The sequence below is a fragment of the Salmo trutta genome, chromosome 31 (assembly GCF_901001165.1).
Source record: "Salmo trutta chromosome 31, fSalTru1.1, whole genome shotgun sequence".
In the NCBI taxonomy this organism is placed as follows: domain Eukaryota; kingdom Metazoa; phylum Chordata; class Actinopteri; order Salmoniformes; family Salmonidae; genus Salmo; species Salmo trutta.
Window position 1 is genome coordinate 29,878,870 of NC_042987.1, and position 17,932 is coordinate 29,896,801.

The 17,932-nt window shown below is 40.5% G+C and overlaps 1 protein-coding gene and 1 pseudogene across 2 annotated transcripts in view; one reads left to right on the top strand and one right to left on the bottom strand.

The window, feature by feature from the left end:
• The window catches only part of LOC115169907 (nucleoprotein TPR), a 29,526-nt gene extending 23,566 nt beyond the window's left edge, over positions 1–5,960 (bottom strand). For both annotated transcript variants that reach the window (XM_029726021.1, XM_029726020.1), the window contains exons 1-11: positions 5,680–5,960; positions 4,807–4,911; positions 4,628–4,695; positions 4,420–4,507; positions 4,216–4,319; positions 3,854–4,018; positions 1,912–2,004; positions 1,751–1,831; positions 1,469–1,556; positions 1,125–1,256; positions 840–934 (exon numbers count right to left, since the gene is read on the bottom strand). In XM_029726021.1, coding sequence (XP_029581881.1) covers positions 840–934; positions 1,125–1,256; positions 1,469–1,556; positions 1,751–1,831; positions 1,912–2,004; positions 3,854–4,018; positions 4,216–4,319; positions 4,420–4,507; positions 4,628–4,695; positions 4,807–4,911; positions 5,680–5,830 — 1,170 coding nt within the window. In that variant the 5' untranslated portion in view covers positions 5,831–5,960. The remainder of the gene's footprint in view (positions 1–839; positions 935–1,124; positions 1,257–1,468; positions 1,557–1,750; positions 1,832–1,911; positions 2,005–3,853; positions 4,019–4,215; positions 4,320–4,419; positions 4,508–4,627; positions 4,696–4,806; positions 4,912–5,679) is intronic.
• Positions 5,961–7,792: 1,832 nt separating this feature from the next.
• Positions 7,793–15,764, top strand: LOC115169200 (protein odr-4 homolog; annotated as a pseudogene).
• The last annotated feature ends 2,168 nt before the right edge of the window (positions 15,765–17,932 follow it).

A 17,932-nucleotide genomic window follows, 5' to 3' on the forward strand; every position in this document is an offset into this window, starting at 1 on the left:
TGACAGATTTTTTATGGCGATGTTTTTATTATACTAATTAGATATACGTTTTAGCAACACATCGCCTGGGCTACTCACTCGTCAATATTTTTTGACCATTGAATAACAAAGACTATTGAAGAATCCCTACAGTTAGCCAATCACCAACAATGGGGCGTAGACTTCGGCTTGACTCCAGAAAAAATGTAATCGAAGTCCAAAACGTCACAAAATGTCTTCAGAATATATGCAAACTCTTCCTACCCGTTTCAGCTGGGAAGCATGCGGACACCTTAAGACTGAGGGAAAGAGTAACGTTCCAACAGTAAATGACCCCAAGCACTCATACAAAACAGCCCTGGCATGGCTTCAGAACAAGAATGTGAAAGTCCTTGAGTAGCCCAGCCAAAGCCTAGACATGAATCCAATTGAAAATCTGTGGAAAGACTTGACTGCTGTTCACCGTCGCTCCCCATCTAACTTAACAGAGCTTGAGAAACTCCCCAAATCCAGATGTACAAAGCTGATACAGATTTACCCAAGACGACAAAGCTGTAATCGACGCCAACGGTGCTTCTACAAAGTATTGACTCAGGGGTGTGAATTCTTATGTAAATAAGATATTTCTGTATTTCATTTTCAAAAGACTTGCTAAAATTTCTAAAAACATGTTTTCACTGTCATTATGGGGCATTGTGTGTAGATGGTTTGAAAAAAATATATATTTAATCAATTTTTAATTCAGGCTGTAACACAAAATGTGTAATAAGTAATGGGGTATGAATTCTTTCTGAAGGCACTGTATCTTTGAGACTTTTGGACCCTTCATTTCATTTCAATACTTCATCACAAAATTTTACCTCCATGAACTTCATTCCAGGCTTGACAATCTTGGCCACAGCAGCTGCGGTCGGACACATGGAGTCCAACTCTTCCTCTGTGAGCACTGGCATGCCTGAGGAAATCAACACTTTTTTAAAAACAATTCTCATTCCATAGTTAGACACCTTGTCCTGCAGTATGAGATAATATCTCAAATAAGCAATTTCAAGTGAATAAAGGACTGAGGAGTCCAAGGTCAATAGATTCAGATTGTAGCTAAAGGAAAATTACAGACAATACAGATATACAGTACTGTCCCATACTTCTTTTCTTATCTGAGGCACGCAAGTTGGCGTTCTCCAGCTCCATCTTCTTAAACTTCTCCTTCAGCTCAGCCTCCTGTTTGCTCTTTGACCCCTCCATGTCTGCCAGCTTCTTCTCCATGTTTTGTCTCGCTGTTGGAAGGAAGAGCCATGACAATTATAAAAAAATGTAAACATTTGTATTAATTTTTCTATTAGATTTCAGCCAAACCAAAGTATTACTTTTTCCTATAACATTTGGGTCTTTTCAAAATATGATATTATTTAGACTGATACAAATCTATGGTTGACACAACAACCATTACGAATTGGAAACAATAGAGTGCACGCATTGTGTATCTCACCATCAACAGCCTCCTTCACCAGCTTGTGCAGCTCCTCCACGGCCCTGTTCAACTCCTCGTTCTTGGACTCTGCGTCTGACGCTGACCCCTAAAGAGACCACATAGAAGAACGGACCATTAGCAAGCTACCACTGCACTGCTATGAATGCCTTATATGCCTAAATGTTCACACTAAATATTGTACATAATGCAAAACAGTGCTAAAACATACCCCTGCACACTAAAAAACAGTGCTCAGACATATTCCAACATAGTACATTAGAAGAATAGTCAGATAATTACCTTGTACAAGTTGGAGAGCTTGATGTGGGCATTCTGTTCATTGCGGTACTTCTCCTCCATGCTGCTATGATGGTCTTTAGCCTACAGTACATAGATGTATCGATAACAGTATAGTTCCTTATCAATAATCCCATTTATAATCAGTTGAATTTACACCAAACCTCTTTCAGTTTTGTCATCAGGTCCTCCACTCGCTTCTGCAGGTTCTCACTGCTGTTCTTCAGATTGGTGACTTGGGTTTGAAGTCTTGTGACCTAGAGAGAGGGTGGAAGCCACAGGGTGTAAGGACATAACAGACTGCTCTACAGTCAGGGAAAAAATGATTTGATCCCCTGCCGATTTTGTACGTTTGCCCACTGACAAAGAAATGATCAGTCTGTAATTTTAATGGTAGGTTTATTTGAACAGTGAAAGACAGAATAACAACAAAATCCAGAAAAACGCATGTCAAAAATGTTATAAATTGATTTGCATTTTAATGAGGGAAATAAGTATTTGACCCCCTCTCAATCAGAAAGATTTCTGGCTCCCAGGTGTCTTTTATACAGGTAACGAGCTGAGATTAGGAGCACACTCTTAAAGGGAGTGCTCCTAACCGCAGCTTGTTACCTGTATAAAAGACACCTGTCCACAGAAGCATCAATCAATCAGATTCCAAACTCTCCACCATGGCCAAGACCAAAGAGCTCTCCAAGGATGTCAGGGACAAGATTGTAGACCTACACAAGGCTGGAATGGGCTACAAGACCATCGCCAAGCAGCTTGGTGAGAAGGTAACAACAGTTGGTGCGATTATTCGCAAATGGAAGAAACACAAAAGAACTGTCAATCTCCCTTGGCCTGGGGCTCCATGCAAGATCTCACCCCGTGGAGTTGTAATGATCATGAGAACGGTGAGGAATCAGCCCATAACTACACGGGAGGATCTTGTCAATGATCTCAATGCAGCTGGGACCATAGTCACCAAGAAAACAATTGGTAACACACTACGCCGTGAAGGACTGAAATCCTGCAGCGCCCGCAAGGTCCCCCTGCTCAAGAAAGCACATATACATGCCCGTCTGAAGTTTGCCAATGAACATCTGAATGATTCAGAGGACAACTGGGTGAAAGTCTTGTGGTCAGATGAGACCAAAATGGAGCTCTTTGGCATGAACTCAACTCACTGTGTTTGGAGGAGAAGGAATGCTGCCTATGACCCCCAAGAACACCATCCCCCGCTGTCAAACATGGCGGTGGAAACATTATGCTTTGGGGGCGTTTTTCTGCTAAGGGGAAAGGACAACTTCACCGCATCAAAGGGACGATGGACGGGGCCATGTACCGTCAAATCTTGGGTGAGAACCTCCTTCCCTCAGCCAGGGCATTGAAAATGGGTCGTGGATGGGTATTCCAGCATGACAATGACCCAAAACACACGGCCAAGGCAACAAAGGAGTGGCTCAAGAAGAAGCACATTAAGGTCCTGGAGTGGCCTAGTCTCCAGACCTTAATCCCATAGAATATCTGTGAAGAGAGCTGAAGGTTCGAGTTGCCAAACGACAGCCTCGAAACCTTAATGACTTGGAGAAGATCTGCAAAGAGGAGTGGGACAAAATCCCTCCTGAGATGTGTGCAAACCTGGTGGCCAACTACAAGAAACGTCTGACCTCTGTGATTGCCAACAAGGGTTTTGCCACCAAGTACTAAGTCATGTTTTACAGAGGGGTCAAATACATATTTCCCTCATTAAAATGCAAATCAATTTATAACATTTTTGACATGCATTTTTCAGGATTTTTTTGTTGTTATTCTGTCTCTCACTGTTCAAATAAAAATTATAGACTGATCATTTCTTTGTCAGTGGGCAAACGTACAAAATCAGCAGGGGATCAAATACTTTTTCCCCCTCACTGTATATGGTCACAACATTCATACCAAAGAAATGTAATGCTTGCCACATCATTATTGCTAAGAGTTATATTGACATTTTCTATGTCTATTGCTTTGTATACTGTTATCCTAAACAAGATCATACATTACAGAACAGCCTGGTGAAATTGAAGCATAGATGATATATTTGCACAAGAAGTCATAAAACCAGTGGGCCTTATGGTACTGTACCTCGTCCTTCTTGCACTCCAAGCTGCACTTGAGCTCCAGGATCTCCTTGCCCTTGTCCCTGGAGACTGATAGCAGCTCCTCTGTCTTGGTCTTCAGTTCAGAGTTCAGCCACGTGTTCTGATTCTGCAGCAGCTCCTTCTCCTGCTCCATACGTTTCTCACGGTGCTGGAAATACAATGTGTGAAGTCCTTAAGCAATCATTGTAATCAATACAATATAGGGATGATCAGACAGGTACATTCTCAGAGGCATCCCATCTCAATCTGCTTCTCAAAGTGCTTGAAATACAACCTTGTTATGTTGGCAATGTAGTTAATAAAAAGTAAAGGGCTAGCACGCTCTGACGCTCTGGATTTTTTCACCTGAATGGAGACCTCAGAGGATTGGATCTCATCCAGTTTGAGCTGTAGATCTATTTTGGCTGTGTTGGTCTCCACCAGCTTGTCATTGAGCCGCTTGACATCCTCTGCGGAAAACACACTTATCATATGGAACAATAGCAGGTAGTAAGACAAACAAATCATTTACAATGAGAACAACTCGCATGTGCCGAGTCCGTGTCTTACCGGTGAGATTTTCCACTTCTTGAGTTCTCTTTTCAAGCAGACGAGCCAGTTCCCGCCTTTCGGCCTCAATCTCATATTTGGCTTTGCTCTGAGATCGAATTATGATATATGTTAATGCTCAAGCCCTTCCATTCCCTGAAGTTTGATGAGAAAGCTTTCTGCATGCATAAGTGGTCACGTGGACAAAGAAAGATACGCATATTCTCACCGGCTGCTTTGATTCCTTCTCCTCTGATGATTCCACATCCACACCTTTCAGATTGTTCAGCTCTTCGACTACAGAGAAAGAGAATATAACACTTAACCTTCAATCTAACCTTCTGGACTTGGACTGTGTGACAGGTGGAATGTCAACATTGGTAGTGTGGAAAACAACAGACTACTTACCGAGTTTGGTATTCTCCTCTTTGAGAGTCTGGTAATTCCGGGTGTGAGACACAATCTGCTCCTGACTCTCTGCCAACCTCTTCTCAACGTCAAAGTATTGCTGCTCTATATGTGTAGTAAGGCATGGGGGATATGTCACACATGGGCAGGCGATAGGCCAGCTCTCAAACACGTTTAGAAATGTCAACAATCATCGCTTGGAATATGGCTTCAATCAATTTAACTTTATGTTATTATTTCTCGCTGATATTAAAGGTCCTTATGCTTCCTCAACCATACCACAAGCGATGCGTGTTAATGATCAGATTGAGCGTCAGGGCTCTTAACAAAACTCCCCCGTACAGAAGACGCCATCGTCCAATTAATCTTATGTAATGGAAAGTTGTCGTGAGCAAGGGCTAGCGATACAATCTAGGTACAACACATTGACATCGGAAGCAATAATATGATGGAGGTAGCTGGTGTGTCTAACGTTAGTCTTCTAGACAAGAATGAGTAACACTGGAAATATGAATGAGAAACGTGTAAGAGCCAGAATTTGAGGATGGAAATGGAAAAAAACGTGATCAGTTTAGTCACCCCTTCCTAGAAGGTAGCGGTAGCGAGCTAACTAATTAGGCAACTCACTTCACTTAAAACACACTTGCAAAACAAGCATTGCACTCAACCAGCTAACGTTACAGTACAGGGCCTGTATTACTGCCATCTCAGGCCATAACGTTACTGTTGTGGTAGCTAATAAATAAGGCCAGCTTCATAGATTATTAGCTAAATAGTAACGTCAAATATAACCAACCAGCTGCTAAAGCTTATATTGATTGACAAAAATAGCTAACTAAAGCTAGCTAACCGGCTAGCCAGTGCTCCACTTACCACAGTCCGCTTTGAACCGCTCGTGCTGCGTTTTGAGGGATTCGATTTCATTCTTCTGGTCAGTAAGGAACTTTTCTAATTTGTTTTGAGCAGCTTTAGGAAGTTTATTAAGCTCTGTACGCTCCAACACTTGGAGCAGAACTGCCGCCATCTCCCAACCAGTCCGAAACAGCGCAAAGCAACTTCGTTGGGTTAGCTATCAGAAGTAGACAAAATTGACCTCGAGTAGCATAACCTACGTTGTCAATAAGCGACAGATAACATTAACCGCGAAGCATCACGGGAGATAGAGTATATTGTCCAATCATCTTCCTCGGATGCAGTGACGTATTATTTAAGCGACGCCACACGTATCAACCAAAAACGTTTTTAGAACGAACTCGTTGTTCTGTGTATCATCCAACGTTTTTTTAATAACTAAAGCAAGATTGACCAAAGCCCATCGTTTCAAATGGGAAGAAATTAGTCAAAGTGTTCAAAACAAGCAAGGAGGAGGGCAAAGCCAAGCTAGAGATCCTACTGGGGCGTTCTATCATCGGTTGTATATTTCCGTTAGGGAACGCCTACTTTGATGTGCACGTGTGGATGAACTGAATTGGTATTTGCACTCCTTCTAAATAACGCTATTTTTACTTTGGCAAAGGGTAAAGTCTACAAAACTTAGTCTACTCTGTTCGACAGATTTTAGTTTTGTGAACAGAAAACGGTATTGAGATAAAATGTTTAATCGATAAGAAAATGTGCAGAATGTCGTCCAAAATCTATTCCATCTTCTCCCACTGGTGACCCCGGGGCTTCCTCTTGTTTAAGCGCCAAGCAGATGCTTCACATTTATACATCCGGTGAAATATCTGTCTCATTGAACCATCTAAACGTATCGTTGGGACGTCGCCCAATTTAAGTGGACAACGGTTAAGGTTAGGTAATTAGTAAAGGTTAGGGTTTAAGGTTTACGGTGTACAATTTAGAGGCGATAGGAATCTCAGTGGCCAATGAATGGGAATCAACGCCCTATCCAACAGACTATTGACCAATCGCGTTCACGTTGGCAGGCTGCGTCACGTGGTTGCTAAACTAATCGTCACACGAACCCTTCTAAAAGGCGGGGTATTGCCGCGTTCAAAACAACTGGGAAATCTCTGACTTCCGAGCGTTCACAACAGTCATTCTGTCGAAAGCGGCCAGAGTTGGATGACCGTCCAAATCGATTTTTCCATGTCGTTGCTCGTTTTTATTCAGTTCCCAGTTTTGAACGCACGATTGTCGGATACTTCCGAGTTCCCGGTTGTTATGAACGCGGCACCTGCCTATTTTCCTCGAAAGTACTTAATGTAACAATTTCAATAGAGTATTACAGAAAACAAGTTATTCCCATCTCTGATATGAAGTCGTGTTTTTTTTTTCAAAGTTGCCGAAATATCAGGTGCGTCGACTTATGTCAGTGTATTCGTAACAGTCTAACCATAACGACACTTTTATTCGATCAAATAAGCCTCACAATAGCAAATTAGTAATTACATTTGTGTTGACCAAAATTCGACACTTCCATTGACTCGCATACAAAAATGATACTCTTTGTGGTTTTATTTCGTAGACAGATTTTGGGCAGAGTAAACCCTCTCGCTTCGTCTTTTCCTCTGGTTTCCACTAATTTGGTCCCTTATTAAGTTTAGGCATAATATTAGCAGTGTGGTTAGGTTTAAAATCAGATTTTAAAAATATAAATTGTAGAAATGGGTTGGGTTTAGCTATAATTATGACTGTGTTAATTAGTGACGACCATATTAATTTGCTGCTGGAACTGTTCATGAAGTAACCACTCATGTCAACCAGGTAGCTAACGTTATAACAACGAATTTAAGCCTACATTTTAATACATTTAGGTTGAACTCATAAGGATACAATCTTACACCTCTGTGCGATTGTCAAACCTCTAGAGGATTTGTGTTTGTTTGAAAACCAAGTTACCTTTCCATCCACTAATGTAACGTGTCAAGCCAGACTGAGATAGCTAACTATAACGTTAACTTCTGCTGAAGTACTGTCCATTATAGTTATCTGAAATAATCTACAGTGATATTTTGGAAAATGTCGTGTTTCACAGCTTCTGAATATAACTTGCAGGGCTTCATGATTGAAGAGAAAGCTAAAGTTCTCTCGCTGCCTTTCTCCGTCTTTATTCTGACGTTAGAATGGGCAGAGACTATATAGTGGAGGGTGTGGTGGTGAAATATATGTCCAATCTCCGTCCATCTTGTGTCACAGGACTTCTCATTGGCCGGTAAGGTTCACTTATCATGGATCTATGCGTCATTTCCTAATAGGTGTCAGGGTCGTATTCATTAGTAGGCTACACATCATAGAAAAACGTTTTGCAATGGAAAACGAAAAGTACCACTTCAGGTCGTCCCTCCCTCACTGTTTTATTATTATTTAAGATTTTAATTTAATTTGCAAACATCAGAAAACATACATAGACAGTATACAATAGACAAACGCACACAAATTCCAACAAACATCAATGACATCACACCTACTCAAACTAACATGTTCCCACCCGATCCATACCCATCCCATTTCTCTCACTCCAACATTCCCTCTCATTCTTCATACGTTGGGCGTTTCCAGTGCTTGTGACACGATGCCATTTGGCCCCGGATTGCACGATTCTATTTCTCTCTGTAGACACAATGTTTATTTTTTATTTTTGTAATAATAAAGCATTTGATTCATTTACTGTTTTTAACAATGGAGGATCATTTCATTTACAGTTTTTAAGTAAAAGTTCTTTTTTAAACGATTGATGAGAAAAGTATGGTCCAACCCATTGGGGATCTCACCGCATCCTGAAATATACAGACAGACAGATTAAAAGTAAATTGTAAAACTTCTGACAGACAACTTTCTAACTCCGCCCATAACTTTTGGACTTTATCGCACTCCCAGAAGGCATGAATTATTGAGTCATTGTTCGTTTTACACTTAAGACATAATTCTGCCATTGAGCTGTAGAATTTGTGAATGTTGTTCTCTATACATTAGTTTATACTGGATTAAGCGTACATTTTCGTGAACTGTAATTTCGTCAGTTATGTTCAAACATTTCCTCCATCTTGTGCCAATCAATATCTCTTCTTTTTAATTATTAGTTGGAAAGGCTCTCTGCAAGGTTTTGTATATCTTATCTATCATATTAGTATAATTTTCTCAATCAAATAGGGCTCCCTCCACATTGCTCTGCTGTCCAAATGATTTCAAATCACATTTTCGTGATATGAAACATGTTACATGTATTTGAAAATATCTACATTGGTCAGTCCAAAATTGCTTTTTAATTCTGTAATGGAAATAACTGTATTTCCGGTTAACAAGTCACTTATGGTTTCTATGCCTTTAGTTTTTTCTATGTGGACCAGTTTATTGTGAATTCTGAAAAGCTATCCAAGAATTGTTCCATAAGGGTGTGTTTTTTGGGAGTGGTATTGATTCTTGTAGAATGTTTCATTTTCTTCCATATTGTTATAGTGTTCTTATTACATTTTTAATGTTCTTAGCTTTATCCTTTGAAAACAATATGTACCCATTGTTCCTCTTTAGTCCATTTAACAATACACTGAGTGTACAAAATATTAAGAACACCTTCCTAATAGTGAATTGCACACCCTTTTGCCTTCAGAACAGCTTACATTTTTCGGGGCATGGAATCTACAAGGTGTCGAAAGTGTTCCACATGGATGCTGGCCAATGTTGACTCCAATGCTTCCCACAGTTGTCAAGTTGTCTGGATGTCCCTTCGGTGGTGGACCATTCTTGATACACACGGGAAACTGTTGAATGTGAAAAACCCAGCAGCGTTGCAGTTCTTGACCCATTCAAACCGGTGTGCCTGGCACTTACTACCATACCCCATTTAAAGGTACTTCAATCTTTTGTTTTGCCCATTCACTCTCTGAATGGCACACACGCAATCCATGTCTCAATTGTCTCAAGGCTTTTTTTTTAAACCTATCTCCCCTTAATCTACACTGATTGAAGTGGATTAAACAAGTGACATCAATAAGGGATCATAGCTTTCACCTGGATTCACCTGGTCAGTCTGTCATGAAAAGACCAGTTGTTCCTAATGTTTGGTACACTCAGTGTATGTCTGAAGTAAAAGCCTTGGGTGGTGAGTTGACAGTAGCGGTGCGTGGGTAAAATCACTGGAGAAGCCAAGACCCCCACTTCAATATCATCAAATCACCTCTGCTTAGTCTAGTACAGTGACAACTAAAATATACCAAAAACAATTTAGTCCAAACAACGTAAGCTAAATATGATGTGGCTTTCCATGATTCTAATTTCTGTGTGTGTGTGTGTGTGGATGCATTCGTGCAAATAGAAAAAACATGTTGCTTCACCCTACTTGTAGAGGAACGCCAATGCCATCCTCCTCTCTTTCATGTTGACGAAACGGTCTATGACTCTGTTATAAAGTACACACTTTTATTTTTTGTTGTCCTAGGCTACCTGGCTAAAATGCTTGCTCGCTAGCCTAACTTCCTTTCATGGGCAACGTTAGCTAGTTAACATTAGCCTTCTACATCTAGCTAACATTACATATTGAACTTCCATCCTCTCGGGCAAGGGGCACAATGTAGGGATTTATGGTTAGATCAGAATCGCTGGTAACAACCATTGGCCAGTACAGAGAATTAAGTAAAACCACAAGTCCAAATCCCTATCTCCATCCATAGCTAATTTAGTAAAGGGCCAATTTTAGCTAGCTAGCTAGCCACCTGAGGACATCAACATAATGAGATGCAACAATTCAAGTTGTCTGTCAATGATGTATGCTCTCGATGCCATGTGATAGGAGTGAAGCCATATCCAAACTGGCTTCCCTTGACACTTTATTTTAGTGCGCCAGGGCCATTCACAATTGAGCTCACTCAGTTTAGCTCAATGCTGATTGGCTATTATTTTATGCTTTTTTTATCAAGGGAGGCCAAATACTCGTTGGCTTCCTTTGCATTCAATGCTACAGGTGGCAACACTTTTTGACCAGAGTGTCAGATAGATGGCCTACACATACTGAGACAGTGGGGTGCTGTTTTCTCTCGCTCGGATGCATTCTCCGGTGAGATACATTCAGACTCTTGCAAATTGAAGGAAAATTATGAAACACAGAGAGATGAAAGAAAAAACATTTTATATGTGTTCCCTTGGCATCCAGGAATACACGCCACTGCGTGTTGATACAATTCCAAGTCTGGGAGGTTAAAACCACCCTCACACTTGGGGAGATGTAAAACTTTCCTTTTATTCTATGAGATTCATTTTCCCACATAAAGTCTGTTATGACCGAGTATACTTTTTTAAAGAATGTCTTTGGTGGGGTAATTGGTATTACAAGAAATAGATTTGGAAGCCATGCCATTCTGAAGAGGTTTATTCTACCTGTAAGATTTTTGGGAAAATTGTTCCATTTAATTAGATCTGTTTTCATATTGTTGAATAATGGGATAAAGTTATCTTTATATATTTGTTGTTTGATGTCACTTAAATTAAGCATCCTAAGTATTTAATATTTTTCATGGTCCACTTAAAGGATTGCTGTAGATGATGAGTTATTCTTGTTCCTATTGGCATTATTTAAGTTTAACCACTTTAATTTTATATCCTCTGATTTTAGAGTATTCAGAAAATATTTTAAACAAGGGGGTATTGAGTTTTCCGTATTGATCAGGTATATCAGGAGATCGTCTGCAAATAAATGTAGTTTATATTCATGTTTACGCAGCCATGGGAAGTAGGGGTGCTGAGAGGTGCAGCACCTCTTGAAAAATCGGAAATAAAATAAATAAATAAATAAATACATTTATCTAAATTTATATTAAATGTATTATTTCAGCTGGAAAGTTGTTTTAGTAGAAAACAGAAAATACCAGAAAATAGCTTACTCTTTCCAGAGGGCCCAGAGTTTTTCCTATTCAGGTCACGGGACTCAGAAAAACTCCTGGTAGGACTTCTAACTACTCCTAAGTAGGACATCCTAGCCCCCTCTGTCAGTGTTCGTCCCAGAGAGACTTTGTGGTGCTGGCTATGAGGACACCTCAGAAGGACACAGAGGGACAGGGGTCCCCATCTGTCAGCAGGAGAGCTGGGACCTCACTGGACCACCTGGACTTGGACTGGGTCACTGAGCATGCCAGACAGGTAGATAATGATAATAGTGCATTTTATACAATAATAATAATAATACAACTTTTAAAATGAAAATGTCAGCTCTTATAGTTAGTTCTCATGACACAGTTTTACCACTGTGAGCAATTACTTGTATCTCAGTCTCACTCTGTAATAATGTTTAATTATGTAGTAATGTATGTTTTCTGAAGGTTTCCCGGATGTTACAGGGAGGTTTCTCAGTTTTTGGTATATTTCTTGTCACCCCACCTGAGCTGCCCAAAGAGGCTCAAAATACATTGAGACAGTTAAGCAACACATAAACTAAAGCTGGGGCAATAATGTTTCAAAAGCCTAAATCCATCTGAGTATTATTATATATAAAGATCATGCATTTTAATAACAGGAACTACATTACTAGTAAGTGGGCTTCTTAAAACTAGAGTGTTTTTTTTGTAGTTGATCTTTGTAGTGGGCAAGCACATATCCAAGGGACGAATATGGAGTCTCACAAAGGAGGATGTTACTGAGGTCACGTTTCACATCTGCTCAAATTGGTCTCAATTGCATCATCTATTTACTGCCCAAAGACAGTAAATGATGAACAATGGTCTCACTAAAGTCCATGACAAATGTGGTGACATCTTTGTCGAGTTTTGTGGTGTGCTTGACACAAGGAGAACCCTTAGCATTGGAAAATATTTGTATCACTCAGAGCCGTTTGCTGAACATTTGTTGTTCGAGATCCCAAGATGAGTTAATGTGTGTGACAGTATTGCCTTTTTAAAGCGGTCAATTTTCCTCTACTTTCTCTTTTCTGTATTCAAATTCAGCCCTGGAAATACTACAAGCCTTAACTTTATTCTGATTGGTAATTTCAGAGTTTTGCCAAGCCTGCTGATTGGAAGTACCAGTGGTGGGGGTGTACTTCCTGGCCAATGTTTACATGTTCAGTGAAACTGGACCTGCTGTTCCCCGTGTTAGAGATGCATGTCTTACCACAGGACATGGAAAAGTGTGTGAAGGTAGTGGGGGTTATATTGGATACTATTACCTGATGTATTGTTATAGCTCCATATGAATGCTTATAACACCCTTATTAAAACACCTTTATTAAGCGTGTCAGCATTACATCACTATATGAGAGATGAATAAACAGTACATTTTAGGGAATGCCTGGTGAGTTCCTCTTTAGCAGAGCTCACTTTGCCTTTTTTTATATTCTCAAATAGGACAGTGGATTAAAATGTTAGTTCTAGTGAAACTAATAATTTGCTTGTGTGTTTCAGGAGGAACTTCAAACATGGGCGAAGCAGATTGAAGATGGGCTTTGCCTCATCTATGGCAAAACGATGCCTGATGAAGTGTAGCTAGTGGCAGGGCAGGTAAGCACAGCGCTACTTTTGGTGGCGCAATGTAGTTCATAGGAGCATTTTACTGCTTATTACAAGTCATGTTTTTCTGTTCAGAAAAATAGCGTAAAGGCTGTTTAGCAGACATTCCGAGCCCAGATCATCTTCTTATTGGTAAGAATGTCATGAGTAGGGCGTTTTTTTTTTTGTAGCCCATAACAAGGGCTCAGAGTTTCCTTGCTGAAGTTAATTTGTATGTGTGCGTGCATGTTTATGTGCCTGCGCGTTCGTCTGTGTGTGTTATGCTTTTGTGAGTGTGTGCCTGATTTCGTGTGTGTATCGTAGAAATAGAATGGGCATGCCCGTTCAAGTAAATGGTGGCATTGTGGGTGGACTGGCAGCCATTGTGAGTGAAAACCAGGAAGTTTACCCTTCAATCTGTGCTGTGATTTTGTTGAGTCAACTCAACTGACATTACAAAAAATGCATTCCTTTGCATGAGCCACATGAGTTAGCATCTTTTGAATGAACATTCTACCTGCCGCCTTTGTGATAGGTCATCAAAAGAGATATCAACCAGTGTAAAGTATCAAAAGTAAAAGTATAAATAATTTCAAATTCCTTACATTAAGCAAACCAGACGATACAATTACATTTTTTCTTTAATTTACGGATATCCAGGGACATCATTTACAAACAATGTATTTGTGTTTTAGTGAGTTTTTTTCAAATGTATTTAAAAAAAATTGTACCTTTATTTAACCAGGCAAGTCAGTTAACAAGAAATTCTTATTTACAATGACAGCCTACACCAGACAAACCTGGGCGATGCTGGGCCAATTGTGCGCTGCCCTATGGGACTCCCAATCACGTCCAGTTGTGATACAGCCTGGATTCGAACCAGGGTGTCTGTAGTGACACCTCTAGCACTGAGAGTTACCCAGATAAGAGGCAGTAGAGATGGCCACTCTTGATAAGTGTGTGAATTGGACCATTTTCCTGTCCTGCTAGGCATTCAAAATGTAACGAGTACTTTTGGGTGTCAGGGAAAATGTATGGAGTAAAAACTACATTCTTTTTTAAAGAATGTAGTGAAGTAGAAGTTGTCAAAAATATAAAAAGTGAAGTGCAGATAACCCCAAAAGTACTTTAAAGTATTTTACACCACTAATATGAACATAGTGTCCAGCAGAGTGGAGATGTTCCTGCAAGACATTTTAATAGAGAAAGAGAGGACAATGGTACTGTATTAGTTCTCCACTTTTGCATTGGATTTTAGGCTATGCAGATCAACCACAAGGTGGCACTGTTGACCATTCACTGGTTGTCGCTATACTCACTGTCCCATCATTTACCTGTTCTCCTGCATTACATTATATATTCCCCCAAACAATAACAAATCAAACACTGAACAATGACTGATACTTAAATCTGCAGCTATTTTAATCAGAAGCAGAGTTTACATAATGCTTTTCTGCTCTCCTCTCTTCAGCAGGGTCAGTTGGTTTACAGCTGGTGCTCCCTCGCAGAGTTTTTGCCTCCTTGCCCGGCATGGGCCTGTGTGTGTGTGTGACTACATGTTCCTTGACGAGTGTGTGTCCGACGTGAGTAACCATCTCAAAGAGATGCTGGACAAGGACATGCCCGAGAACAGCATAGACACATCCCAGGAGGCCCTCCTAGGTGGGTTAGGGTTACCATGACAACCAGGGGTCAGGGGTCAACGTATGTGGACGCCATGACAGTTAGTTTAATTTGGATTATAAGTAACTCAAAGAATGACAAATATTACACTAGTTGATTGTTAAAATTATGCTTTGAAACTGAGTGAAACAAGGAGGTACTATCTGAACTTGCCCAATAGGAAAGACTCATTTTCGTTTTCCATAGCAAAACACAAACGTGCCATAATAAACATGGTACAGGAAATGGGTATTCTCTGTTTTGGTATAGACAATGTAGACTACTACAGTATCAACTGTAATCGTCCAATGACCGAGTCAATAAAGCCAAGTGTGTTACTCCCTATGAGGAATGAAACAGGAATTCCAGAGGGAAACAGTCACAATCAGTAACCTGAGGCTACATGCCAGTGAATAGTTTATGAAAGATCATACAATGACTACTTGGAAACATATGAGGTTTCCCCATCGGGACACACAATGTTGTGGGGAAACCTCATTGTCAACTGTGTTTCTGTTTAGTCAGTCATGTGAGGAAAGACATTTTATGATGGTTGTTACTCATAATTGAAATTCTTCAAACTAATAGTTTTTTTTGGTATGTTGGTTAAGAAGTGATATCATATGTTGTTTTAGCTTCCTAAATCATTGTAGAGTTTTGAATCTACATTTTCTATTCTTTCCATACTTCTACTTGTCTTCCATTAATTGTAAAGGTGACATTGTTTGTTGAAAATGTCTGATTTTGAAGCTCCTACGATTGACCTAGAGGACATGATTTTTCAGAAGAACCTGAAGGCTAAATCTACTTTTGACGCATCTCCTAAGACACCCTCTGAAGATCCCACTGAAGACCCCAAAAGATACAAGATGTACACTACATGACCTAAGGTATGTGGACACCTGCTCCTCCAACACCTCATTCCAAAGTCCCCCCTTTGCTGCTATAACAGCCTCCACTCTTCTGGGAAGGCTTTCCACTAGATGTTGGAACATTGCTGTGGGGACTTGCTTCCATTCAGCCACGAGCATTAGTGAGGACGGGCACTGATGTTGGGCGATTAGGCTTGGCTCGCAGTCGGCGTTCCAATTCATCCCAAAGGTGACGATGGGGTTGAGGTCAGGGGTATGTGCAGGCCATTCAAGTTCTTCCACACCGATCTCGACAAACCGTTTTTCTATGGATCTCGCTTTGTGCATGTGGGCATTGTCATGCTGAAACAGGAAAGGGCCTTCCCCATACTGTTTCCACAAAGTTGGAAGCACAGAATCATCTATGTTGTAGCGTTAAGATTTCCCTTCACTGGAACTAAGGGGCCTAGCCCAAACCATGAAAAACAGCTCCAGACCAATATTCTTCCTCCACCAATCTTTACAGTTGGCACTATGCATTGGGGCAGGTAGCTCTCCTGGCATCCGCCAAACCTAGATTCGTCCTTCAGACTGCCAGATAGTGAAGTGTGATGCTCCCGACGAACAGTTCTTGTGTTGACGTTGCTTCCATAGGCAGTTTGGAACTCGGTAGTGTTGCAACCGAGGACAGACAATTTTGACCTACTTCAGCACTTGGTGGTCCCGTTCTTTGAGCTTGTGTGGCCTACGACTTCGTGGCTGAGCTGTTGTTGCTCCTCCTGACCGGGGCAGCTTTAGCAGGGCAGAGATTTGAGGAACTGACATGTTGGAAAGGTGGCGTGCTATGATGGTGCCACATTAAAAGTAACTGAGCTCTTCAGTAAGGCCATTCTACTGCCAATGTTTGTCTTTGGAGATTGCATGGCTTTATGCTCGATTATATACCTGTCAGCAACGGGTGTGGCTAAAATAGCCAAATACACTAATTTGAAGGGGTGTCCACATACGTTCGTATATATAGTGTACTACGCTGGTATTTACTTTTAAATACTCTCTTCAAACAACCATTTCCTCAGAATTCATGAGGTAGAAAGGAAAGGAATGGGAAAGGGGACACCTAGTCAGTTGTACAACTCAATGCCTTCAACTGAAGTGTGTCTTCTGCATTTAACCCAACCACTCTGAATGACCAGGGAAAAACTCCTGGCTGTCATGATTTGAGTTAACAATATATCAATAGCTATTGAGAAAGACTGAAGCGTGTGTATATAAAGGCATGTACAGGAAGTATCGATAGCTAAAAGATTAGGGTAATGGTTGTGACATGGTGAGGTTGGACCCAGGTGCAAAGAGACCAGACTAGGAATCAGTGGTTAAGGATAAACAGAATACTTTACTGAGAAACGATAACACAAGGATCCCAGTAACACTGAGTCTCAAACTCACTCAGCAGACAACAGCACATATTACAGGCTTCTGCACAAGAAAACACCTCCTTTTAACAGGGAAATCATAATGAGTAAATAGGACACACCTGAGTGTCGTTAATGTCTCTAGGACGGTCTCTTTCGCCCTCTGGTGACAGGTGGAACCATGACAATGGTATTGTGTTTATTTTGTGAACCATTAGGCAAGCACCTCTCGTGACATTCCTAACATCTAACCCAACCTATTAATCAGTATCATCAGGTATGTAACATAGCTGTCTCTTGACTCAGCCGGATACCGTTGTGTTGTGTAGGTGTTGCCATGTTGTGAAGGTGTTGCAATCACTCTCCTAGCCACGGGCAACTTGCTGCTCTACCTGAGCAACAAGTGGTGGACGCACACAGGATACACACACAACATCAGCTGGTCCTATGTGGAGTGACTAATCGCTTGATTTAATTACATTTTCATGAAATTGAGTTTACATTATTTATTATTATACAAGCATATGCAAGCTCTATGTTTCCTATTGATCATTAAGCATATTTATTTTCATATGAATTGTAAAGCAGAATTATATAGAGAGAAATAAAGAATTTACTCAGAGAAGCATGTGTATAGCATATGGTGTAATGTCTTACAGTAAGTGTGTGTCCAATTAACATGTTGAAGCATATATTTAAAATTCCCTCCATGATTTATTATAATGGGGAAAATGGACCCGGTAATTGTTATTTTCAGTTCATTCAGGCATCATAAGATATTCTGAAGTGA